Source organism: Etheostoma cragini, chromosome 4 (genome assembly GCF_013103735.1).
Source record: "Etheostoma cragini isolate CJK2018 chromosome 4, CSU_Ecrag_1.0, whole genome shotgun sequence".
Classification (NCBI taxonomy): Eukaryota; Metazoa; Chordata; class Actinopteri; order Perciformes; family Percidae; genus Etheostoma; species Etheostoma cragini.
Window position 1 is genome coordinate 11243659 of NC_048410.1, and position 27823 is coordinate 11271481.

Below are 27823 nucleotides of genomic sequence, written 5' to 3' on the forward strand. Positions count from 1 at the left end.
ACAGTGGATAGACAGGAAAGGGGGAGAGAGACGGGGGACTACATGCAGCAAAGGGCAGCAGGCCGGATTCGAACCCACACCGCTGCAGGACTCACCCTACATGGGGCGAACACTCTCACTGGGTATGCCAGAGGCCAACCTTGAACTGCCTTTAAAACTATCCAAGCTTCTGCGAAAACCTTCAAATATATCTGAAGCTGCTCGTTTTCGACATCATGTTAATGACTCCAAACCAGTTTTCTAACTTCTAATCTCTTCTTCTATCTTCCATCAGTTGAGTTCACATTTAGTTTTCACATTTAGAATTTGCATTATTTACATCTAGCCAAAATAATGTCCTGAGAGGGATGCAGTACAAAGGAGAGTGTGTATATCTTAAGCTTTTACCTTCCATGTGGCTGTGTTTCTCCTGAAATAGGCAAACTTTCGTGTAAACCAGTTGTAGATCTCATTGAGAGTCAACTGTCTGTCTGGGGACTCCAGAATGGCCTGAGGATGGGGAGAGACACAACCAAATTAAGAAGAGGAGAACACAGATGGAGAGGAGATGGTGAAACTGGATCACTGGAGAGACTTACATGACGTATAAGAGAGGCGTAGGTAAAGGGAGGCCTGACATCAGCGTTCTTGTAGAACTCACAGTTCTGAGCCAGCTCTGAAAATAAGGCATGACCATTTTAAACATGTGAATTGTAACACATGTAAAATGTATACCAAATTGAAATGATAATACATCCAAATGAAAAAAATAAATTCAATTCTAAGTGGAATTTTAAATCCATAAAAAAGTGGAAAACATTTAAAGGTGTCTTGAAAACTAATATCTTAGCAGTGTGTATCTAGATGCTTGATATTATTCTCCTATTGGGCACATTTTAACCCTCACGGTTTTACCATTTAAAGACTTGTGACTTAATTCTCAGCCACATACTACCGTATATTGCTTGGATACCTGGAATTAAAACTTTTCCAGTAATCTTCTTGCAAGAAAGCCAAGAGATGGCTTTCTTTGAGCCATGGATGAAAGTGATTTCTAAAGTAAGATATAATTCATTGCTCTTTCACGGAAATTTAAAAAAACATACGCACATAAAACCAGCAACAAGTACCTTAAGAAAAGACTATAGCAGTCATCAACACTGGATCAAAAAACATAAAATTTGAGTCCATTATGAATCAATTATTATATCATACCTAATAATAATAATAATAGCAAAACAAGGCGGGTACTGAGAGAGTGTATGTCTACCTGAGGCGATGGGGGTGCAGTACTTGTCGGAGTTGCGCCTACGTATGGGCCCAACACCGTGCGTGTGGGAGTGAGAGTGTGTGTGCAGGCTGGAGGAGCTGATGACTGAAGGACCCTGGCGCAGTGGGGTGATAGGGGTGGCAGCTGAGGTGGGGGGGTGGGGAAGACCCTCCGGGTAGAGATCACTGTCCCGCTTTAACAGAGAGCCACTGGAAGCCAGGTTCAGCTGCAGACACAGAGAAATTAGTTATAAATTATTAGTATCAGTATTTAGTGTGGTGTTTACAGTGTGAATAAATTTGTATCACAGAGACTGAAACCATCCTAAAAAAAGGTGAGAAACTTTACAATGCAAATACAATGAGGTAAACTAACTTTAGTAGGGCTCATCCATTATAAATATTAAAATGTATAACTTCTCTACTGAGGGTGGAGAATTGTTTTAGTGCAGGGATATAAAATGGATTTTCTACATGACTAATGCTTCTCTCCTGTTTACTTTAAGGCTTCACCATCTGCTGAGTGCTGCTGCTGTTTACAGTGAAGCTTCATCTACATAAAACAGGTTAAGGGTCAGGTGATCAATGTATTAGAAAATGCTTATGTGTTACACAACAAACAAAGAAATCTCTTTTAGGACAGAGTTTCTAAACAATTCCCTCAAAAGTTGTGCAATAATATTAAACCATCGGAGGTTGTACTGTAACTGCTCTGGAATACGTAGAGCATAGAAATGATACAAACACACAGTACCAAAGGCAAGAGGGCCACAAGCCTACTACCACCTTGATTTTTAAATATTTAACCTAAAGCAGTATAGGGCACCATATTCAGGTTGCTTATGTTACGTAAGTCACATTACATTAAAAATAAAGTCCCCAACGCTCCTGATGAATGTGTGTCCCTACCATTTACCAAATGTATTCTTGCACAGAACCACACAAACTTGCACACACTGATCATGCACATATACTGGATTTATACACATAGCGCTGGCTGCTGCAATTAAACACTTACAAATACAAAACCACATGACAGCATGTTTGTAAGAAGGGAACGCATACATGCACTCTGCAGTGGTGAATTCTTCCCTGACCAATACCGCCCAATTAGGAAGAGGCTTGAACGCACGCAAGCACATATGAGCGCGTGCACACACACACACACACACACACACACACACACACACACACACACACACACACACAGAACCACTAGTCCCAGTCTCTCTGGGACAGCCGTTGCAAGGCTGCTCATTTAGGACTAATTAAAACAACTTTGTGTGTGTTTGTCGTCGTCTATATGTATGTAAAATGTGTGAATTGCCTTCTCTTCACCCTGCCCCCTCTCTGTACCATTTAAGCAGACGGGAGGAGGCAAGGCTGTTTAACAGGTACTTCATTAACGCTGCAACCCTGCCACATCACCACGGCAACAGTCGAACCCTGTTAATTGAGGCCAAGCTTTGTTTCCATTCCTGATGCTCCTCCCCTGCCCCTCCTCCTCCAATCCCTGACCCCGAGGCTCGTCTCCGGTGGTGACAGAACACGCCTCTTCCTGATTTCCCATTAGATGTTAATAGCAGCTGATCCCCCAGCGATCAACGCATCATCCAGACACACGAGAACACACACACACACACACACACACACACACATATTGCCACTCTGCTGCACCCATTTATTTCCCCTCAAATTAAGACACTCTGTCTCTAATTGACAATTAATTTCAACATCTTCATATTTTAATAAGACTCCTCGTCAATCTGAATAATGAAATATTCATTAGATACCTAATAACAACCTCACCAACCTGTGTGGACACACACACAGACCCACACCCACCCACACACACACACACACACACACACACACACACACACACACACACACACACACTAACACACATCACATCAAATTTCTGGTTTTGTGGGCACAGACTGAAAATACTGTGAGAGACCACTTTAGCTGTTTTCTCTCCGACAAGCTGAAAAATTACAATACTCAAATACAAAACCCGGAGGCAGTTTGATTGTTGGTTTGATGTACAACTTTCTCTGTGGAATGAGAACATTATGAAAGAGTTTTCTGGTAAATGAAATGCATTGTATCATAACAAGATTAAGTTTGGGAAAGAAAAAGACAGAAAGTAGTTAATATGATTTCTAAAAAAACTAATTAACCCTCACTGGTCAATAGGGGGCGTAGATACCAAGCTACAGTAAGAGAGGAAGGTGAAATCCCAAGAAGGTTTAGGGATAGAGAAACTGTTAAATTATGAGGAGTCTGTAGGTGAATAAATAATCCAAGCAAAGGTTTGGGGTCAGAGAGTTGATGTAAAGGTCATGTAATCTGGGTTTTGGGGTGCCAGTGTGTACTCACAGGTTGGTTAAAAGGCTTTGGCTCTGAAGGGCGCATGTGCAGGTGGGTCATCATGGCCTGAAGTCGCTCGCTCTCTTTTGCCAGCTGTGAAACACACAAAGGATGGTTATCACCATGAAAAACACTATCTCATTTCATAAGGCTTAGATTGATATAATGTAGTATTGACACAGAATTACAATTACAATTACACCTCAGGCGGAGAGATGAGTATAAAAGTCAGCCGCCTAGGCACCCGGAGCTCTCTCACACACTCACACTAGCCTGCAGACACACTCGTCCCCGTTTGACATTGTTAACTGCCATTTAATGGGGGCTGTTACAGCCTGTGGAAACGCTGCATCCTGCGTGTCTGTTTGTGCATGAGTACAAGCATACACACGTGTAGCCTCAAGAAACAACGGATCTACACTAAGACAGATAGCACCATTAACATACTCACACACTGATGAGATGTGCAAATATGAGACATTCAAACACAGTGCCTGTGCTGCTGCTGTGTGTGTGTGCTATTAGAGGGTCGATTGGTGGGCTGCCTTGTGGACTGTTGAGGGATGAGGTGACATGTCAGAGAGAGACGGTCGTCCTGATGTGATGTGACACCAGCTGCCTCTCTGTCACTTTGTGTTCCCTGGTGGTGGCTTCAGGGGCTCAGCTAAACGCTGTTTACCACCACCATCAAACACAATGCTAACCCTAACCCTAATGCTGGACAGCAGACACACATACGCAGTGATGTGAACGGGGTTTTCTGAAGTTTTGAAAACTGTGCCAAGATGTGTGTGAAGGGGCAGCCTTTGTACCTTCACTTTTCTTACTCACTGTTTAGGAACAGCATTTCCCTTCTTGTCCAGTGTTGGTATTTGGCTTTTGCTGGAGCATTCAGATGTTTCAAAAGCATTGCGTGCATGAGCCACTTTGAGAACAAGAGAGGCCATGCAGCCTGGTTCTCTGCTTTCTAGCTCATGTCTCTCTCTCTCTCTCTCTCTCTCTCTTTTCTCTTAATTCTCTCTCTCCCCTCTCAGCCCCGCTCTCTCTTGCTGGTGAACAGAGCAGCTTTATAATTGGAGCAGCGATGGCAGCTTCCCTGCTGACTGCTCCTTTTAAATTACAAGCTCCACTGCTCTCCATAAACTCTGCCCCCTCCCTTAGACAAGTTACTGCCATTGACAGGATGAATTTGTTTGTGTGTGAGTGTGTGTGTGTGTGTGTGTGTGTGTGTGTGTGTGTGTGTGTGTTACTCACCTGTATCTCCAGTTGCTGAACTACCTGCATCTGGACTCGGCACTGAGCAGTGCTGCGATCATCTAGGGCATGCTCATTGTTCAAGTGCCTAGAGGTGAAGGAAAAATGCAAGATGATAAATTGATAGCTACAAATAATGTCTATTCTACAAAAAGATGAAAGCACTGCCAGTTCTAATTCAATGATAATTTCTAAGTTACACTGAGTCAACAGAATCCATGTTAAATCAATTCACAGGTCCTAAATAATGAAGTAACAAAACCCAGCTCTTTTACTTTTATTTAAACTGAGTTATGAGTTGTTTCAGCACTATAAAAATAAATCATAAACTTGGAGGTTTATTTTGTCTAGTGAAGGATGCAGCAGCTGTGTTTTGTGTGTGTATACTTCATTGGTGCTCAGTGAGCCATGATCCAAGACAACCACCTGGATGTGAGCTCATCTGTTATCATACAAAGCCTTATCTTCAGACTTTTTGTTAGCTAAACTCCACTCCACATATTAACACTGGTGTGTGTGTGTGTGTGTGTGTGTGTGTGTGTGTGTGTGTGTGTGAATGGTGGCGCTATTTGTCTCCTCAAATGTGGGAGGACCCAGGACCTTCTGATCTTTCCCAGCCCACCCCTCCCTGTCTCCCTTCCTCTATCCCTTTCTCTCTGCTCTGTCATCGCCAAGGTTATTCACAGGTTGCTGCTGCCTGCCCGGTGTGTGTGTGAGTGTGTGTGTAGTTGTGAGTGCTGGTATATCAGAGTGAGTTTTGCTATATCCTGTGGTGTTAACTTATAATCTGTGTAATCTTCATACAGCCACTTTTCTGACTTGTATATTGCGGAATTTCACCCAAGTAAATATGTGTGTGTGTGTGTGTGTTTGCGCACGTGGGCGCGTGCGTACGAAGTGTATGACTGTTTGAGTGTGTGTGTGTGTGTTTGTGTGTGTGTGTGTGTGTCTTTAAGAAAGCAGAAAGTTAGGCAATATCAGGCAAAGTCTAGAAATGAAACAAAACAATGATGTCATGGCATGGCTAATCCAGTCAGATAGACTGCTCAACACAAGTGCACGATAATAATAACAAAAACATGATCTCACCCCTCTCTTTCTCTGTTTCACTCTCTGTTAAGCTCTCTCTCTCTTGCTTGCACTTCTGTACAATCTCCCCTTCCCACTTGCCTTCCCCCGCAACTCCCCAAATGCCTATGATTCACACTCATTCCAAACAAAATCTGCCCCCAAAACCCTCCCCCCTCTCTATAGCCGGGCCATAAACAGTAGCAGTTTTTTTCCCGAAGTGTCCCGACAATGAGGCTCTGTTTACTCCTTTGAGTGCTGGCAGACAAGGCTTTAACCCACATTACACCCAACTCCACCGACCACAGCCAGAGTATTATACCAGAAGTCGGGGAGGGAAGGAGGCGGGAAGAGAGAAGAGAAGAAAGGCCTGAAATAGTGGAGTGTCTCCCTCCTCTGTTCTTCTGCTCTACCCTTTTCCCTCCTGGGGCAATGACTAAGGCTGGCTGGAAGGGAGCGCACAGACCGTCGGTCTGACGGCATTATCTGTCACTGCCTCTATTTTTTTCATCTCCCTCTCTCTCTTACACACTCACACACACACTCTTTCACTCAATCTGTCTCTTTCTCCTTCCATCTGCCCCGAGGCTGCGTGAAATGAGACACCAAACAACAGCTTTCCTCTCCAAACTTTCCCAGCCTGCCTTCATGCTTTGATCTGACTGTCCGATGGCATCACAATCACCACGCACGCTTCCGTGATTGTGTGTGTGTGTGTGTGTGTGTGTGTGTGTGTGTGTGTGTGTGTGTGTGTGTGTATGAGAACGTATTTCATCACCGCGGCTTATTAATATCTCCATTACTCAAATAGCTAAGAGTTCCACACCGATAATGAGAGTGTGAGTTTGTTTAGGGCTTCATTAAAGGCTTGTGAAGCCTCGTTAGCAGCCACAGTGCCACGGGGAAGTCCGCTGTACTGTGTGTGACAGGAGAGGAGGTATCAGAATGTCAAGGCCAGTGACTGCAACAACACCCCCCGAGTGACTCCAAACTGGCATATAACATGATGGAAGCAGAGCGGGAATGAGTGACAGAAAAGAAGATTGTTTGATGCCATTTAGTTGTGAAAACAAAAAGATGTGGATGTGGATGAGCTAATTAAGAGTATTTTTCTATTCAAGCAAAGAAAGAATGTCTCTGACCTTCAGAGGAAACGCATACAAGACACAGACAATAGAACAAAAAAACACCAACCAAGTGAAGGAAAGACTTGGTGACAAATATTAACACAGGAACGAAGAGGAAGAGGACAGGGTTGTAGTTCCAAAGTATTCCTCCTAAACAGAGGACTTACATAGATGTTGAGTTTGTGTGTGTGTGTGTGTGTGTGTGTGCGTGTGCATAAATGCGCCTCTGTGCAAATGTGATGTAACAGATTGCAACTGATGAATTAGTGAGCTAATGTGAAACATCAGCGTTGTATGTGACTGACACTCCACATTTAGCACAAACAGTAGCTTTACTTTGCTCTGCTTCATCCGCAGTTCCAACTGGTAATCTTCAGAAAAAATGTTTCCTACATTGCTACTAGGTACCACGTAGATTCCGACTGATAAAGGATTTTTAAGGCCAATACCAATACAAATACCTTGTTATTTAAAAACGTGTAACGTGTAACAAAACATAAACAGATTTCCCTAACATTATTTATTTGTAGTTATATATATGAGTTCTCACTAAAATACTTTGATAATAATTTGTTTTATTGTCACAACAGAACAGAGGAACATCAAAATACATTAAAGTTCTGATAAATAAAATAGATATGAAGATCAAGAAACTAAAAGTCCTTTGAACAAAAACACAATAACAAAAAAATGTATCAGTGTTGCCAACAGAGATGTTGTAGAGTGCCCTCTGGTGGACAAACTATGCAATGTCAACATTCATTATATGGTTGACTGTCCGTTTTTATTTTTTTATTTTTTTAAATATTCCCAGAATATTATCATAATCATTTATTTGTCATTATGAATGATTCTGATGAATGAATAAATATTACAATATACAGTATAAATGTATAGTTAAATAATATAATATTAAAATATAAAGTATAAATAAATAAATAATAATAATAAATAAATATATATATAATAAATAGATAATACAAATATATATATATTAATTTTTTTATTATATCAGCAGTTTTAAATCTAATAACTGATAGTCCAACCTAAAATATAGAATATGTATACTTCCATCTGTAAACCTAACTCACGCATCGTATTTTCATTATTTTGGTGGTTGTTAACTTACTTGATGAACTGTCCCATGTCCTCACATAGTGCTTCACAGCCTGGCCACTTGCACTCTCCATGGCCGTAGAGAGGATGGGAGCCGGCATGCTCCTCGTGACTGTGGGGGGGAGGAAACACACAGAAAGAGTGAGCTAGTAAAACAGATGTTTCATTTTTCATATGCTGTTAAGCTCATCACACATTCAGCAAATAAAACTGATTACTTTTACATAATAAATAGCAAAGCCTAAATATTCAACTCCTTCACATACAAACTCACAATGCTAAACTAACTGTAGCAGCAGAAGCATCAATACAGCCATCTGAGTCTGGTTAGCAGTCATTTAGTTTGTACAGTTCAGGAAGCCAAGTGCAGAGACAGCAGGATAAAGCAGAGTGGGGTTAGTTACAGAAGCCAGGCAAATAAGGGAATTGGTCCAGCAACCTCAGAGGCACATTCTTAAGTCCATGACCTGTCTCTCTTTCCTAGGCATATGTGTGTGCATGTGTGTTCTTATGTTTGAGGAGTTGACACAGAGTCGGCACAGTACCAACCAGCCATGACTGATTGGCGGTGGCTGCCGTCATGTGACACGTGCATGTCTTTTGTGGTGAGCTTATGTGTGCATGGATATGTTTGTTTTGTGTGTGCATCTGTGCACATTTATAAATGTTTGTGTATGTATGTGTGTGTGCGCGATTCAAGCCTTGACCAGGTTTGGTTTGGGCATGGAGTAAATTAACTGTGTGTGGCTGTGTGTGTGTGTGTGTGTGTGTGTGTGTGTGTGTGTGTGTGTGTGTGTGTGTGTGTGTGTGTGTGTGTGTGTGTGTGTGTGTGTGCTTGTGTTTGTGTATGTGCGTGTGTGGCAGGTCCAGTAGCAGATGTGGTTCAGACCTGGACCTTCGCCTGCAACTGCTGTCTCCACATATTTACACGAGTGTGTATGTGTGTGTGTGCACGTGTGTGTGGGGACTGGGATGGGGATTCTCCCAAATCAGCATCAGAAGGTTGTCTAACAAAAAACATTTGTCTTGCAGATGGAAACATGTCTCGCTCTCTCTCCCTTTGCTTTTTCACCTCTTCCTAATCATTTGTGCTGGCTGAGGTTGGAGCGTGTGTGTGTCTACATATGTGTGTGTGTGTGTGTCTGTGTGTGTGTGTGTGTGTGTGTGTGTGTGTGTTGGCTGTGGTTGAGTCAAGTTAGAAGCAGCTCAGACAGCAGACTTGACAAACTGCTGGCAACCACATTCTCCTCCACATCATCCATGCATTAGCTTAACAGGCTAACACACTTGCTACCCTCTTCTAAAGCCACCTCAGTTGGGCTACCAGCAGCACATTGTACATGTAGTATGACAGTTTGTGACATATTTTATCAACCAATGGAAGCTCTAGTTATTTAAAGTTAACCCCCTTCTTGACTTTTCTTTGTTTATGGAGAAGGATAACCTGGAAATGAATAGGGGGAAATGTGATGCTACCAAGCCACTACCAAGCGGACCAATCACAGTTGATGTGGTCTGCGGCGCCGCGACGTGTTGTTACATTTTTTGATTCTTTTTTAGGCTACGGCGTAGGCTACAATGTACCTACTGCGTTAATTTAACTCTGGACTATATATTGGACTTAAGTCTTGTATATTAATGTTTATGTTTGTGTGAGTATGTTTGTACTCACTGGCTGCTGGGGGGTTGGCCACCTTTGGAATAAAGGGGGACGTGGTCATCTCCGCTGTCTGACTTGGTGAAGGAGGATATCCACTCAAACAGTCTGGCTCTGAAAGATGGAGATGGAGCCCATGATTAGCCAACAAAAAACCAATGGTACAACATAGTCCTCCTAGCACAGGCATCCCCAATATGCTAACATGGTAACAAGGAATTTATGTCCACAGCAAATTCGAATCCACAAATATAGATGACTCTCACAAATAATTGCCATTTACTAACAGATGGCCTGCACACACCATCCTGTCCTCTCCTCTATACCATACTTGCGTGTGGTTGACAGCATATTGGCAGAACTTACTGAACCCAACACACCTCCTATCAAATGAGCTGAGAGACATTTACACCCTGGTGATGTGTGATATGCTGCATGTGCATGTTTTGTGTTTACTGCGTAGGTATGGATGTACAGCTTAAAGCTAAAAGTTAAAAGCCTGAAAAAGACATAGCAAGAGCGTGTGAGTTAGAAAGACTGTAGGTCACATTGAGGACAGACGCACCATCACAATGTGGAAGTATTTTAACACACTGTACATAACTGTACCTGTCTCTCTTTGGGGTGTGGCTATGTCCGTTGACCAGGCTGTGCAATGGGATGTGAGCACTGGCAGCTTTGGGGAAGCCTGAGGTAGAATTGGAGCTATTGGTGCTCAAGTCCAGGCCCTCGGCCTGTTTCAGGGCCTCCTCACTGCTCTGCACCCCTGACACCTCCTTCCACAGCTGTTGGAGGTCTGACGGACACATTGCTGCAGAGAAGGAACGCACAGTTAACTTAATTTCACGTTCAATGCAAATTTGATTATATGATATTTAAGTTAAGCTAATTCAAACAAAGCTAAGAAGAAATGTGGTTAACAACAAGTCGGATGAGACCACAAATACACTGTAAATAAACTGATGTAACAGAAAGCTGTGACTAACTACTGTTTTCTAATCCACATAAAACAGAAATGCAACTATTACAGTCTCCTGCGAGTGGTTAAGAGAGGAAAATAGGACAAACTATAAAAGACAAGAGGTTAATTTCAGCGTGTTTTTGTTATTTTTCCAGATATCCACTATTACTTAACTATTTCCTAATCTCTGTTGGCAATTGCTACTATCCACCAGTACCACTGCTCCTGTCACTACCACTATTTGTCTTTTTGACAGGGTGGGGGCACACTTTGAGCTCTTTCTCGTTGCAGCTTTGTTATTTCTGCTCCTATTTCACTGTGAGAGATGCCTAAAATGCCACAGCTACTCTAATGGATCTTACCATGCATGCACATACACATCTGCACATACAAACACACACACACACACACACACACACACACACACACACACACACACACACACACACACACATACACACATACACACACATGGACCTCGTAGCAATCCAAATATTATGTCTGCTTTGTCTGCATTCTTCTGTGGTCCCGCCAAAACAAAAGTTCTCACTCTGGAAGAATTAGAGCGGTGTGTGCTTAGATTTCTGCACATGTGTGTGCGTATTATCCAAGAAACCGGACCAATCTGTGGACACGCCCTGAGCGTGAAAGGGTGAAGAAGTTAACGATTGATAGATAAAGTGTTTACTATTCTGACTTGTCAGACTAGCTCCATTTAATCAAAACATATATAAAGATAAATACAAACATGTTGATATGTAACTTTAGAGGAAAAAAAAGAGATTCTGGATTCTGGTGAAAGTCAGAAGTTTACTGAGGGGTGCAAAGTAAGCAAACTCACACCTGATCCTAGAACAGAACAGATTTGGAATCAAAAGAAGTCTTTATTTTGTCAGCATTTAGTTAAAATGTACTCTCACAATTTTACTTGGCTAGTGTTAAAAGGTACAAAGTAGTAGTAGAGTGGTTGTGCTAACTGTTATAAGCATACACACCCATATCTGGCTGCTAGGGTTACATTTTTTCACACTGATGTCTGTAGACATAAGCCTTTAGTTAGAAGGTGGGGTCTAACAGGATTAAGTAAAATCTAATGGATTTTTACATAAAAGAGAAGAAACTACTGAGACACTCTCAATGAGAGACCCGTGCTTAGAAAAAAACTGTTGGATTCTCATTAAAATTAGTTTAAGTGTTGTCATTAATGAACATTTGCAGTTATCAGATATCAAAGTCCCTCCATCTTACTGCAATAAGAGAAATAAACAAAAACCACAGCAGGACCCCCCCTTCTGACTACTCACCGGACACAACAGCCCTTTGAGGCGGGGCAACAGTGTGTGCAGTTGTGTGTGTAACTGCGAGTGTTTATGCATGTGTGTTTGTGTGTTTGTGTGGCATGGCTGGTCAGAGGAATGCGCTGGCTCACGCCTGGCTGAGCCGTCACAATGGACCAGCTCTTTCACACTGCAGGGAAATTCCACTCTGATACGGAGGGAGAGAGTGAGAAAGAGAAGGAGAAGCCAATGCCAAATGTTTGCAACTGTCTGAAAAATAATACTCTTCCATCCAAAACTGTGACCTCTGTCTTTTCATTTGTTTTCAATTTGTATCTACTCTCTCTGTAAACTGGTAATTCCATTCAGCCTTATCACAAAAAGGTTTCTGTGCAACTCTTGGGTGTATGATTTTTAGGAATAAAATTGATTGAGTTTATTTTTCTTTTTGTCAGAGTCAGAGTATAGAGCGAGTATGAGAGTTTGTGTTCTTGTGTGTGTGTGTGACTCCATGTGACTGCGCATGAGAAAAAGAGAAAGATCAGATGGACGGCGGGAAGGAAACTGGTCTGTTTGGTCAACTCAGTCAGCGATTTAGCAATGTTACGGCCACTTTAGAGCCCCTAAAGCATTCTCCACTTGTGAGGTAATGTGTGTGTGTGTGCCTTAGACATTACTGTGTACAGACAAAACTGGACAAAAACACACGCAGACACACATGTTCACCAAGGGCGGGCCAGTCAACCGCCAACATTTATCGTTCTAAAATCATGTTGACAAAATGAAGGGACTGTGGGTGAAGTTACATATAGGAACAAAAATATTCAATGGGCCCAGCAATAGCAAAACGATGATGTTGTTGTGTCTGGCTAATCTCAACCACACACACACACACACACAAGCATACACACACTCACACAAGCAAATTCACAGGCCTCCAAGCGGGGGACTTAGTGGCATATTTTACCTATTATCCAAATGAGTACCTTCCACAAACCCACCAATCAGGTTTCCTTTTATCTTTTATAGGCTGATTAACTTAACAGGCTTCACATGCGGCATTGGATACAGGCCTGTGTGTGTGTGTGTTTGTGTGTGTGTGTGTGTGTGTGTGTTTGTGTGACTGAGTGTTGAGGGTTAGAGGTTGTCTGTATGAATGTATGTGTGCGTGCATGCACGTACCTTGCTGCAGAGACTGCATGGCGGCGGTGGGCTGCAGTGGGACTAGACCTTGTCTCTGGAGGTTGAGGATGTGCTGCTGCTGAAGCTGCTGCATCTGGATGAGCTGCTGCTGGAAGGCCAACTGCTTACTTCCTAACTGCTATGGGCCAGCAGACAGAGGGTAGAAAAGGTTATCAAGTTAAGTGTTACTTCCATCTACAACCAGTTTTTTTTCATACTTATTTCATTGTATCTATTCATTCTAAAATGTGTATCCCTTCTGAAAATAGGTCATAACATCACCACTGCTCCTTGCTCACATGCAACCTATTAGTTTATTTGTCAATTTGTGAACTAAATTAGCACAGCATGCCAAAATGTGAATTACTAAGCCCTCTGATAATATTGTTATAGTATACTGAATCAGTGCAGAATCTGCTTGCACCCACAACAAACAAATCTTTTGAACCAAATGCCAGATTTGGACAATTTCCCTTTTGTCATTATGAATTTTTTCTTTTACGTCTACTGTAAAAAAAAAAACTCCCTGTTCTGTTATAATGCTTTCAGTTGGTCTGCTTCACCCATTACATGATTTACTCTCAACCATTTCAAGTATAATGTCAACTAACACCATATGAAATAAAGTTCTGTATCAAAAGGAAGAAAAGCCCAAAGCCTGAGGACCCTGAGGATAAAGAGAAAGAGAGAATGGAATGAGTGAGGTTGAAGGGAGAGTGGGATAGACTACATGGCGCGTGGCGATAATGTCTGTGTGTGTTACGGTGATAAATGTCCCCTTTCCTGCCCTTGCAGTCTGGGGCAAACCTGGCCTGTACTGTGTTGTTTGAAGTCTCCCCGCGACCAACCCCAAGAGAGATGGACTTTATCTCTCACAGATAACTAGTGGAGAGGAAAAATAAATAAATACATCTTGAGGAATTGCTCATTGTGTGTGCGTGTGTGTGTGTGTGTGTGTGTGTGTGTGTGTGAGAGAGAGAGAGAGAGAGAGAGAGAGAGAGAGAGAGAGAGAGAGAGAGTGGCAGCATGGAACTCTTTGAACAGAGAGGATCTCACAGGAAGGGCAGATAGGTCACTTCCTTTCAGACTTGGTGCCTGGGGAGAAGAATTGTGATGGCAATGTGTTTGTACGTGGGAGGGGGCTGTTGTGGAGTTATAAGGGGGTGTCAAAGAGTAAACACAACTTAGATTCTTTGCAAAAGAAAAACAGAGAAGGGTGAAAAAAAGAGAAAACACCTTTTTTTGCCAATCGTTTAATGGAATTTGGTTTCTGTGTCATGCCCACTTCTCATTTGTTGTAATAAACGGGCTATCATGATCTGAATGTCCTGGCTTAAATGTTTCCTCCTGTCTTCCTCTTTTTCTATCACTTTCCATCAATCCTCCCCACCCTTTTCTACTTGTCTGTCCATTTTATTTTATTTTCCAGTCCCCCCCTGTCTCTCATTCCCTCCTGGGATGGTTCTTTAAAACACATACATTGTGTGTCCGTGTGTGTGAGTGTGTGTGTGTGTGTGTGTGTGTGTGTGTTCTGTTTACATTAGCTGTGGCTGAGTGGCCAAAGCTAGCGCAGTAACAGGCTGTCAATGTGATTTATGAGCACATCACACACTGTCTGAGCCTGCCAGTCACACAGTCGCACACACATACACACACATCCACACACACACATACTGTAGACAGACACTCGTAGACGCACATGCACACATCTCTTGTGATGGTCAGAGTCACTTCATTAAGCTGACTCCTGACCAGTCCCAAATGCACCGGCAACACACACAAACACTGACTCAACATACACATACATACTCTTTCTTTCAATGCATCACTTCCACACAGACAGGAAAATGAGGAGGAATTGCAGAAAAGAGGGAAAAGGGCAAAAAGTCACAGCCACTCAAGCACAAACACTCCTAAAGGCAAAAGAGAGATTTTCTGTTCTCTCCCTCCTTCCTCCTCTGACTTCTGTGTCTCTTCCTGTTCTCTTGTTTTCTGTGTTCAGGGCCTGCTGGACTCTGAAGTTGGTTAAACTAACACCTGGTCTGCCAAACACTACTCTGACCAGTATCAGTTTAAAGGGTAAGAGACAATTTTCCTGGCTGATGGCTGGTTATCTCACACCGTCAGACAGGCTTACACACAGTATATAAATGAAACCCTGCCTCAATATCTGACAGTACCTGCTACACAAGGAGAGATACAAGAGTTGACTTAAAAGGTGTTTTTTGGTTGTGATTGATGGCTTGCGGCAACTGAAAAACACTGACTGCTAGAAATGGCCTTAGTCATATCAGCTGTGTGCAGCTCTGTGGGGAGGCATTTTCCCTCAAGTGTATGTGTTTGTGCATTGAACCATCACACATCAAGCTTCTCCCTCTCTGCATGTATGTGTAGCTGTGTGACCAGTGTTTGCACTTGTCTAGTTGTTACAGGACAACAAACCTGAAAACTGGGACAGCCTCAGAGACAAGGGAGAGAGGGGAAAGCAATTTAGACACCCTCTCAACATGCGAGTCAACCACAACTGGTTTGCTTTGGTCACGGTCGAGTTGGTTGACCGCTGTCGGAGAGGAGGTTGTGTGTGTGTGTGTGAGGAGTAGAAGAAATCTAGGATGTGTCTCCTCATGCGTTTATCAGAAAATCTCATGAGGCCCTACCCTTAAATCTGTCTCCAGCATGGCCCTCTGTGTGTTTGGTAATTCCGGCGAATGAGCATTTTTGTGACAAAAAAAGTCTCTGTTATACACATACAGTACGCACATGCACATACATACACTCTTGTACATGCAGGTTACAACAGTAGTCTCGTCTGATCAATTGATTTCCTCTTTGTTGTGCCACGATGTTATCTTAATTGATCCTCTGATATCCTACTACTCTGTGTGTGTGTGTGTGTGTGTGTGTGTGTGTGTGTGTGTGTGTGTGTGTGTGTGTGTGTGTGTGTGCGTGTGTGTGTGACAGAGAGAGCAAGAGAGAAAGGAAAGGAAGGGAGGTTCCTAATGCTGGCAGGGTTAATTGACAATTGACAGAGATTTCACCTCAGGCTTAGAGCTGAAGGCATGGAAATGAACACTTTGGCAGGGTAGCATATGGTTTAGCACATAATTCTTTAACTACCTCAAAATGGCATGCTTGTGGCAAAAAATTAAAATCCATATTCATTAATCCTTGCATTGAGACAAGCTTGTACAAACAACAATAATCTGGACCAATGGAGGATAAGAAGAGAGAAGGAAAAAGAGAGCTAACATATGTATCCTATATAGTAAACCCTTCATGGGATTTTTTCCCCTTTGATTGGCTCCCATGTCAACCACTTTTAATGCGTTTAAGGGTACTTCTGTACTTCAGAGTACACTTGAGCTGAGTGAGCGTGTACTTGCTGAAGTTCACCTCTTTTGCCGCTTGCTTCCCGGCTTGCTGCTGCTGCTGTTGCTGCTGCTGCTGCTGCTGCTGCTGCTGCTGTTGCTGCTGTTGCTGCTGAGTCAGAAGCTGGAGATGCAACTGCTCCTGCTGCTTTTTGTAGTACTCCTGTAACTAGAGACAGACACAGAAAGTGGCAGGGAGGGGGAGAGGAGATGGAGAAATATGAAGCGAGTGAGTCACAACACAATTTTTATCAACCTCAACTATAGCGCAGTCGTCCAACAGTGAAACGCCCCACTATAGTCAGACACCGTAACTTCAATGGGAGTCTCAAGGAATGCAGTTGCTTTCAATTCTTCTCATTGAAGGCCGCAGTTTATTGTTGTGGCAGTGTGCGGTTCATTGACAAACCACACGGATATTTAGGGAGAGAACAGAGAGTGAGATTGAGTCAGAGAGTTGATATTTTCTCTCCATTTACAGGCTGAGTCTTCCCTCCCTGCCTCAACATCAATAAACTATACTGCCCTCTCAATTCAAAATAATACTGTCGGTTAAGAGAGGATGTCTGTTTAACAGAAAAATTACAAGAGTAAGTTATCACATGTGAAATTGGCCATTTATCAAGATTCACTCTGTGGTGAAATATAAATCTTGCTTATGGCCAACCTGTGTGAGTTTGTGTGTGGATACACAACAAGCTGACAGGTCTGACAAAGACTGTTGAACAATATTATGGAGCTATTATGGAGTGCTAAATAGTTTCGTAAGATGATTGTTTGGTATGAAAATGCTATTGTACTGTTTAATGCTGCTGAACCTGTTTGGATTATTTACAAAGAGTTCAGACGCTTTATATATAGATCTGACTGTGGTCAAGTAATATACCTGCACACTCAAGTATATGTGAGGATCTCTCACACACACACAAACACACACACACACACAGTATGCATGACTGACCTGCCTGGAGTGCGTGTGTGCGCATACTAGCCACACTGGCCACCAAAGTGTTCATCTTAGCTAGCACATACTTTTCTGGTCTAAACTAGACTGAAACTGCCAAATCATTTAAAACTATAGGATTTAGTATTGCAGTCTGATTAATGGAAACACATGCAAATGAATCCATGATTCACATATACTCTCAAAACACACACACACACAAGAACACACACACACATACACACAAAAACAAACATACACACACAAACACACACACACACGGTCTCCTCTGACTGGCCACAGCTTGTCTGTTTGTTTGAGTTACTAATCACTAATTTACTCAGGAAGCTCCATTAAGATTCTAATCTTGCTGAGAGGAGAGCAAGGCGGTCAGGAAAACTCACACTGACCACAGTGTATGTTTGTGTGTCTGTGTGTGTGTGCGAGGGGGGTTATCCTCTTGAGAACAGCCTGTACATGTGTCCGTCGGCAGTTTGTCTTTGTTTCATGGTGCGTCAAATGTTCAAAGAGGCTTTTCAGCTGAGAATGACTTCACAGTGCAGCAGTTGTTTCAGTCTCTCATCCGTCTGGCCATACAGTGAACAGACTACACACCACTGCCCGTATTCACCACACAGTCTGTATAATGTAATGGTCCTGTTCTTTTTTGTGCACACTGTTTAACATTTCCAGTTCCAATGTTATCCCAGCCATGGTTTCAATTTTGCATAATTTACTGTGCTTTAGTACGATGACATTCCTTCTTGTCCCTAATTTATTTGAAATAAAAGGCTCATTCCTTCTTGCTGCTCTTTCTTTTCTTTTCCATCTGTCTCTCCTCTCTTTTATTACTCCTTAGGCCGAGTTAATCTCTCTTTTCCGCGTCACTAGCCCTGATCGCCTCCTCATCACACACACACGCACACACACACACACACACTTGGCTGGAGAGTAGTGAGTTGAGGGAATAATTAAGTGATAATTAAGGTCTTTTTAATGATTTGATTCAGTGGCTCTGTGCATTAAGAGTATGTGTAAGTGAGGCACTCACCTCTTCAGCCTATTACCATGACCTTGACTTTAGTGAACACACTAAGAAACAAAAGGCAGAGCAGCTGTAGCATAAGTAAAGGTTAGAGGAAACTTAGTAAAAGTTAAAACACACACAGACACACACACACACACACACACGCATACACACACACAAACACACACACACACACAAACAAAAATCACACAATCACACAAATGAGTGCCCAGTGCAGCAGTGGGCCGTAAACCTTACTTACACATTCTTACGCAATGCTGTATTGCCATGGGGATAATATGAAATTTAATGCTTGAGTGATATGTTGGTTGATTGTTCTGTATGTGTATGTGTGTGTCTGTGTAAAAGTGCCTGATTTGCAGATATACACTAAGAGCAAGTCCATACTGTGGTTAATTAAGTGGGAGAGCAATGTTAAACTCAGTGGTTTTAATAATGTGTGTGTGTGTGTGTGTGTGTGTGTGTGTGTGTGTGTGTGTGTGTGAGTGTGTGTGTGTGTGTGTGTGTGTGTGTGTGTGTGTGTGTGTGTGTGCATTATCAACCCCTTTCCCCATCTCCTTTTTTCTCGTTAAGAGAAAAAAAGAGCTGGTGAAGAGGTTCTTAGCCATCTGCATGTCTGTTTCCAGAAAGCCAGCACATTTCCCATTCCCTGTATGATACATGTTGTCAGATCTTTCCATTGCAATTTATACTTGACTAAAGCTAACGCTCCTTATTAAATCTTGCCTGCGTGTGTATGTATGTATGTGTTTTCTAGACATTCGCTATGCCATAATTACCTCTCTATCCCCACTCTGTTAATAGCCCTTTTCACAGCCTTTACAAGGTTGCATGTGTTTCGCGTGTGCAGGTATGAGGTCAAAGGTTGGTGTGGTTGAGTATTTGTCTGATCTTTAGCAGATGAAGAGTGTTTATTGGTTTGTGTCGACATGGCTACACCTCTCTCTCCTACCGGGCACCAACACACACTCCTGAATCACAATGATTCACTGGATGATGCTAAAACGTGTGTGCGTGGATGTGTGCACATTTGTGCTTGCATGTGGAAACGTGAACATTCTCCTAGCAACAATGCTAAAGAGAAGATACTTGAAATGACAATGTGTGTATAAGTGGATATGTGGATCTGTATCGATCTTCAAAAATCTTTGAGCATTGAATAAGATACAATCACGCCCAGAGTGTTCCAGCGCCTACTAAAACAGACACATCCAAACATGCTGGCCTGGGACCGGGTCCAACCAGAGTGTATAAATGTGTGTGTGTGTGTGCATATGTGTGTGTGTGTGTGTGTGTGTGTGTGTGTTTTACCTGCTGTAGCATTAAAGCCTGCTGTTGCTGCAGCAGGGCCTGGAGCTGAGGGGGAGACAGGATCTGTTGCATCTGCTGAGGAGTGATCATCTGTGGACTCATCATAGCCATGGACACAGGCACCTAAAGATGGTACAGCACACATGTTTATATACTTGTTAGCAAAAGTAGGAACTCAATCACTGGGTTAAGCTTTGTGTAAAAGGGCCCAGCCGGCACAGCGAGCTTTAAGCATGACTGTGCCTGCGACTGAATGCTCATCTCAAAACAAACAATGTGAAGGGAGGTTGTACAATAGGCTGGTATGGACAGGTAAAGTTAGAGAGGTGTGCTGTCTCTTATTCTCTGTTGTCACTCACTGCAAAGAAAAGCTGGCAACATCAGACAAAGATTAATAGACAGAAGCATCACAGCACACACATATTGTTGATACTTTCCTCCACAAGGCTGGCATTGTATTTGTAAAAAAACAAAAAAACTGGCAATTTCTGTGACAACAGGCAGATAAAAAGAGAGATATACAATCTCACTATAAAACATAAAATTGTATCTCCTTTTATAAACACACGATTAGGACTGCCTCCAATTCTCTTTCCACACAGTCAAGCCTGGCTAAGAAGAAAGAAACAACAAAGTGGCTAACTGATGAGATGTCTATCTCATCAGATAGGGCTGCAGGCAGGCAAAGACAGGGAGAGAGAGAGAGAGAGAGAGAGAGAGAGAAATGTGGTTGCTCTTGCAAATGTGTGGTGTGAAAGCATTCTTATTGCACATGCATTGTACACAGAGATGGGCAGAGATGCTAATCTGATGACAAACAGATCAAAACTAATGACAAAAATCTGAAACAGACACACGCACATGCCTAAATGCACACTGAATATATACTGTATGTACTGTATATATAGAAAACAATAAGAGTGATAAAGATACAGAGCAGACAATGAGAGATATTTAGGGAGCGAAAGGGAGTGAGATTGAGTCAGAGTTGATATTTTCTTTACGTTTACAAGCTGAGTCTTCCCTCCCTCCCTCGACATCAATAAACTATACTGCCTTCTCAATACAAATTATCCTGTTGGTTAAGACGGGATGTCTGTTTTACAGAGAAATACAAGGGTGAGTTATCGCATCTGAAATTGGCCATTTATCGATATTCACTCCGTGATGAAATATAAATCTCTTTTATGGCCAAACCGTGTGAGTTTGTGTTTGGGCTTGTGTGTGTGGGCATGCACAAGTGCCAGTGTGTGCAGAGTTCTCTTCACGGCAGTCTATCTTCTCACCACCTACCTTCACCATGCCAGGTAGGGAGTGTGATGAGAGAGGAAATCGTTCAGTATTGAGCAAGAGTGGTGACGAGCTATACCCCTGTCACTGGTAAAGAGGTAAAGAGCAGATTTGACTTTGTAAAGAAGATTGGCCATAAATACTAACACTCTTTTACCCACCGGGCCTCTGACTCCCCCTCCCTGTCTCTCTTCTTCCATCCTTCTCTGTCTCTTTTTCTCTGTGTGTCTGTCAGTGGCCCCACACTCTGTCTTTATCAAAGCAGGCTTCTCGAACTAACACACTCCCAGCCCCATGTAACAGCGAAGGGATGGAGAATAGGGTATGTAGATGAATGAGCTGTAGCGCAAGAGTGTGTGTGTGTGTGTGTGTGTGTGTGTGTTTGTGTGTGTGTGTGTGTGTGTGTGTGTGTGTGTGTGTGTGTGTGTGTGTGTGTGTGTGTGTGTGTGTGTGTGTGTGTTTGTTTGAGCTGAGGGAGAAGGAGAAGAGAAGACAAAGTCAGAGTGGGGTGAGGCAGGGGAAGGGTGGTGTTGTGGCAGTTGGTAAAGGAAGAGAGGCAGAGAGCATTGGGTGGAGGGGTGTCGTGAGTAAGGTGGGGGTGTTGATGGGTGCCGCTTGGCGTCATGCCAGCTTGCCCCCGCCGCTGGGCCTTGTCAGTCTAAGCTGCCGAATGAAAAGCTGTAATTAATTGCTCTTGTGCATCCCATTCTTCCTCCTTGACAACTCATACATTCTATTTTATACACACCGCCATTGACATTTTCAAGTCACAGGCGTAATAATTACTGGAGTTATAGCACCTTTCTGTGTGTTGGCTGACGCGCGTCCATGTTTGCTCGTGATGATATACTGTAATATGTGTGAGTGTGTGTGTGTGTGTGTGTGTGTGTGTGTTTATGTGTGTGCGCGTATGCATGTGTTTAGGACTCAATGCGTGTGGCAGGCTGAATGCTGAGTAGTTAAGGTTTGACGCCATTAATTGCCCCTATAATCTAATATCACAAAGCGTGGTGATTATGGGGCATGCGTTGCCACCACCATACGACACCGCCAGCCTGAGAGCGCCGCCACAAAACAAAAGCCTCGCCATTAGCGACTTGACGGGCCAGGACAAAAGCCCTTCACAATGCGGAATTATATTTTCATTCGGCTTTGTCTCTCCTGGTGAATGATTTCTCCCCTTTCATTGGACTGTGAATAGGGAGAGTCTGAAAAGCCGGGCGATTTGAAGTCAGCCATTTATTAAATGCATTTAATTTTTCTTTCCGCTGTCGTCCCATTTTTTTCATGTTGCATGTTAATTTAAAAGAGAGAGATGCGTGGTAGATTAGTGGGAGAGAGGTGAAGCTTGGGGGGAAGTAAGTGGAGGGGCGAGCAGAAAGACAGAAGAAGGAAGGGTATCATCCACCCAGTGGAAGAAAGGAAAGGAGACAAGGAAGGGACAGAGATAAAAAAACGGTTGACAAATAAAAAGATGACCAAAGCAAGACAAAAGCAACCCTAACCAGCAGGTTTGTTGAAGGAGAAATGTGGCCTGTATCTTACGATGGTTGCAATAACAAACACACACAACTGCAGGTGAAGAAACGCACAATTCTGTACTGTAAAGTTGAAAACTACCAATAAGGATTTTAAAACCTAATATGTCACTCCTTTCATTAACATGCAAGAATCAGTCGTACGTGCAAACACTCAAACAAACACACACACACATACATACATACATGCGCACTCACACACACACACACACACTCACACACACACACACACACACACACACACACACACACACACACACTGCTGAGGGGTCGGGGGCTGACAGAGGTCAACCCCTGTCTTGGAAAGAGGGAGCTGGGGGTAGGGAGGGAAGGAGGGAGGAGTGAGAAGCGAGAGACAGCCTTGTCGTTTACAGAGAGTGGAGCAGTAATTAGAGGGGTTGTTTGAAGAGGGAGTTTAACTGATTAACAAAGGAAGAGAGGGAGCGAGGGAGTGCCCGAAAGATGGGAAGGAGAAGTAGGAGAAAGGCATGGAGTCCCAGAGGAGTGAAGAGAGAGATGGAAGGGGGATGTAACTTGCATTTCAATGAGCCTTCATCGCTTTCTCCTCTCCTCCCTTGATGACTTTTCATTCTAACGAGGAGGAAAGCCCCACTTTCCATTTCAGATGAAACCTCGGGAAGAGAGGAAGGAGGGCTATCTGATATTAAACCAGCGTGCAGCTGGGGGAATAAGCCCAGTGCGGCTCAGCACCATGTTTATATAGAGACATGCTGATGATATGACTGAACTTTGGATTTCACACCCTCACCTTCCTTCTAATTGAGATCTCTGACTACAAACACACCCAATAACCAGCATCCTTAACCATCACTTAATAATGCACACCACATTGTCACATTTAAAACAAACAAAGATGCTGAAGCAACATCAAAGAGCAACATCCAGCGTGCCCTCAACAGATACATTTACTGCTAATTTACAGCTATTCACCTCATGCTAGCTCAAAAAGGCAGCCAGTACGTGGAGTGTAACTGTGTGTGTGTGTGTGTGTGTGTGTGTGTGTGTGTGTGATGGCAGTAAGTGGTGAGAAGAAAAAAGGCTATAATCAGAATCTAAACAGGCTCTCAGTCTAAATGATGCGGGCCCTGCCTCTGGGTCTATGGGGACACGCAGGAGAGAAGGATAATTGAAAAAATGACAGAGGAGAATGCAGCAGGAGAGAGAGGCTGACACAGACCTCATCCCCTCCTCCTTCGCATCCCCCTCTTCTGGTAGGAACAAACCCCAGCGCTGTTTATCCTTGTCACTGAGCATTACCACCTCATCCTGGATGGGACGCCTGCCTCTCTTCCTGTCACACACACACACACACACACACACACACACCTAGGTGCTCATAAAAACTTGACTTCCAGTCTTTTGTCCACCTAACAATGAATTTCCATTATGGTTTTTTTTCTGGCATCTTTTTTTAAAGAATAAAATCCTTCCTGGAGGCCACTATTGCTACACACTTCTCTTTTTTCTGATTGGACAGTGTAAAAACTTTGACACATTAGCAGCAGTGGTAGAAAAGGGAGAAATCGGTGCTTATTCATGCTCATGGCAACTGCATGACCTTCTTCTCCTACTGTAGCTGCCTGCAGGCTGTGGGGTAAATGAGAGCCTCCCGTTTAAAATCCAGTCACCACAGCGCTGGCTGTGTCTTGGTGTGTAAAGGCTTTAATGATGGAACTCTTCTCCTTCTTTTTGGTTGTTTATTAACCAGCTATCATCACTATCGCTCCTTACCATGTTTCAGTCCCTCCAGGTAAATAGCCTGGCTCTGCTCATCATGCCAAAAAAATGAAAGGAGAGCATGTGGGGGTGAAGGAGGTGTCAGTGGGGGGGAGCAAGGGGGCTAGAAAGAGAAAAGCAGAAGAGTGAAGGAGAAAAGCATTTAAGTGGAAAAGAGAAATAGAAGGAGCGCCCACTGTGCTGAGAGCGTTGTTTGGAGCTCAGGGCCTGGCCTTCACTAGAAGTAAAAGAGCCCCATTGTGTGTGGTGAGTACCCCTCCTCCAGCTAATCTGCAGTGGGGCCAGGGGCCACATTACTCTGGGGGGAACTGATGAGTGAAGCCAGGTGGGGTAGAGGATGAGACAGGCATCTTACCGCTTCAGCCGTTTTGCTGAGTAATGTTTGTCTGTATATGAACAATGTGTATGTGTGTGTGTATCTGTGTGTGTGTGTGTGTGTGTGTGTGTGTGTGTGTGTGTGCGTTTCTATCTACAGTATTACTAATTCCCTTTTTACATCCCATGTATTTTGTTCAAGCCACTACAGTATGTGTTGTACGCCAATATGGCTACCACAATGCAGCATTTCTATTAGCTATTTGGTGATTGCACGTTACACTGCATACAAGTTTCATGTTGTGAAGATATATTGCCGCTGTTCAGTAAAAACAATGGATCACCAAATGTGGGGATGTTGAATTATTATTATTGGTTAGTTTTGAATTATTTTTAATGGGTTCATTAACTTCTTAAAATGTTTGAAAAACAATGAATTGTCTGAACAAAGCTTGACATTTCTGAGCTGCTTTACTGCAGTATTACATTGTTTGCAAAGTTGCTTACAGCTGGCAACATACATTAAGCAATAAGGTAGTTTTCACATCAAATATTGACAGCTTTCTAAAAACAAACTGAAGTGGAGTTCATGTTAGAGGATGGATGACTGGTTGTGTTAATGCATACACTTAAGGATGGATGAATAGATGAAATGATAAAGGTGTGAGGATAGTAGAGGGACCTGAGCCTTCAGAGGAACACAGGCTGCTGAGAGCAGCAAGTTGGGATCTCAACTGGCCTATTGCTGAGCTGGGCCTTGTCCTATACTCAGATAGACACCAATCCTTATACATATACACTATGCATAACACTCGTCTCTCCCTGACAGGGGCCAGACAAATGAAAAAAAAAAAAACTTTAGAAAGGACAGTGAAAGACCAGTAAGTTCAAGTGGAAAATCCTCCTCCTCTTCCCCCCTCACTCTCTCCCTTCTTCTCTCCTCGTCTGCCGCCTCCCTCTATCTAACGCCCCAGTGCTTCAGAATAAAAATGACAACACATTTCCAGAAACACACACACAGACACACACACACACACACACACACACACACACACACACACACACACACACACTCAGGGCATTTCATTGGGAAGTGTGAGAGGCCGTTATCGACCATATTTCATTACTGATTTCACTCATGTTTCAAATCACAAAATAAGAGTTTCACACTTCAGTGGCCAGACCCAAACCTCTCCTCTCCATCCTTCCCCTCTGTCTGTCCAGCCCTCTGCCCATTGCCAAACCCATTCCACTGGCTGCTCAACCTCCTCCTATACACCCTTCACAAACTGTCAGGACCCCATACTAGCCCCTAACACACACACTAACCTACACACTTGCGCAGGCACACGCAGCCCCAATTCCCTCCACATCAAATAAGAGAAACTGCCAACTAAGCATTTTCATTGAGTGGACAAAAGGAGTGCTTTGGGAAAAACACTTTGAAAGGAAATAAATGGGAAGGAGAGAAGGAACCGCTTCAGTACCGCAGACTCTGGGGGGCTAAACAATCATCTTTCCACATACTTTTGTTGATAAGTTAAAAGACTTTGAACCATGCCTCAGAATCCTTATGTTCAGTAGTTTTAATAAATCTGTAGTGATCCAAATAAGGCAGCTGGGGAAGGCAGAAAACTATTTAGCAACATATAGAAAATGGGTGAATTACAGTTGCATTATTGACTAAAAATGTTTTCATTGAAATAAACTTACATGACTCAGTTTCTTCCCGCGCGGCTCGCTCTCTTCCTCCATCCCACTCTGCTGGTGCCAGCCCTCTTCAGAGAGCAGAGGGGCGAGCTAATTAACATATCTCTAATGAGTCTTTTCATTTTTTTCCTAATTAAACGAGCTCCTCAATAATACATGAAAACAGGACACCGCGCTATTCAATTACATACGTATGGGCCACAGCCAAGCACGTGCGTTAATCTGTATGTGTGCATGCCAAGTGGCAGTGTGTTAAGTGTGCCAGGCGTGCGTCTGCCAAGTGGGTGTATACAGTATGTGTCTGCTCGTGCACCCCCAGTGTATGAGCGCCTGCCAAGTCTGTCCATTGTGGAGAACGTGTGGAAGGTCATGGAAGCATGGTACGCATCCTGCTGGGTAATCCCCCAATTGGCAATGTCTGCCGACTCTGTGCCCACCAATTCACTCAGTCGAATGCTTGCCACGACCAATTACGGTATCTGTGGCCACTTATGTGCAAGACCTACTACAAACATACACCTAACAAGTGTGACCTAAAGAGATCATTCAAATACCACAGAGAGTATGGTAATCCCATTCAAAGCAATGGCCTTTTTCACGTTCTTGTTCAGGAAAACAATTGGTTTAGCCACTTGTTAATGCATGCTTTGCTTATGGGGACATTGGCAGTAGTTGGTGAATAAGGACATAGAGCTCCAACTATTGACTTTCCAAGCCAGTACAGGATTCAAACCTGTGATTGTGTGGTTGTGTATGATATTTCATCTCTTACCTCTTTATACATGAATCCACAATTTATTATGTAATATCCCATGTTAAGTAAACAACCTTAAACACCTAGTTTATGTATTAAACATCATACAATAGTGAGTGAGAGACCAATAAGACCATAAGCATAACAATCTTTGAAACACCTCCATACAAAATGGCAATATTTCTCCTATTTCCGGATCTGAAGTCTTTTCATTATCTACCAGCATTATTAAGTATTATTTTTGTCTTAGTAAAGTTTGTTTTTAACGTCAAATAAAAACCTGTATAGTTTTGAATCGTCATTCTTCCAAATAATTCCCCATACAATTCTGAATATGGTGCTATTCAGCAACCGCAGCTACATTTTTGTTGCACACAATCAATTTTTCCTGCAATTGCCTGTCTAGAGACTTGAGCTATTGTCTAGGTTCTCTTGAATCTGACACTTGACAGTGACATGCACACACACACACACACACACACACACACACACACACACACACATACATACACACACCCACACACA

General features: G+C 43.0%; 1 protein-coding gene across 3 annotated transcripts in view; it reads right to left on the bottom strand.

Annotated features, from left to right (window-relative positions):
* The window catches only part of LOC117943017 (forkhead box protein P4-like), an 81140-nt gene that overhangs the window by 3450 nt on the left and 49867 nt on the right, over positions 1-27823 (bottom strand). The window contains exons 4-14 of one of the 3 annotated variants that reach the window (XM_034868881.1): positions 19934-20056; positions 16657-16794; positions 13264-13402; positions 10453-10654; positions 9859-9957; positions 8200-8298; positions 4876-4963; positions 3631-3714; positions 1250-1475; positions 579-655; positions 388-489 (exon numbers count right to left, since the gene is read on the bottom strand). In XM_034868881.1, coding sequence (XP_034724772.1) covers positions 388-489; positions 579-655; positions 1250-1475; positions 3631-3714; positions 4876-4963; positions 8200-8298; positions 9859-9957; positions 10453-10654; positions 13264-13402; positions 16657-16794; positions 19934-20056 — 1377 coding nt within the window. Of the gene's footprint in view, positions 1-387; positions 490-578; positions 656-1249; positions 1476-3630; positions 3715-4875; positions 4964-8199; positions 8299-9858; positions 9958-10452; positions 10655-13263; positions 13403-16656; positions 16801-19933; positions 20057-27823 lie in introns of all 3 variants that reach the window. The other 2 variants (XM_034868880.1, XM_034868879.1) reach the window with 2 other exon arrangements.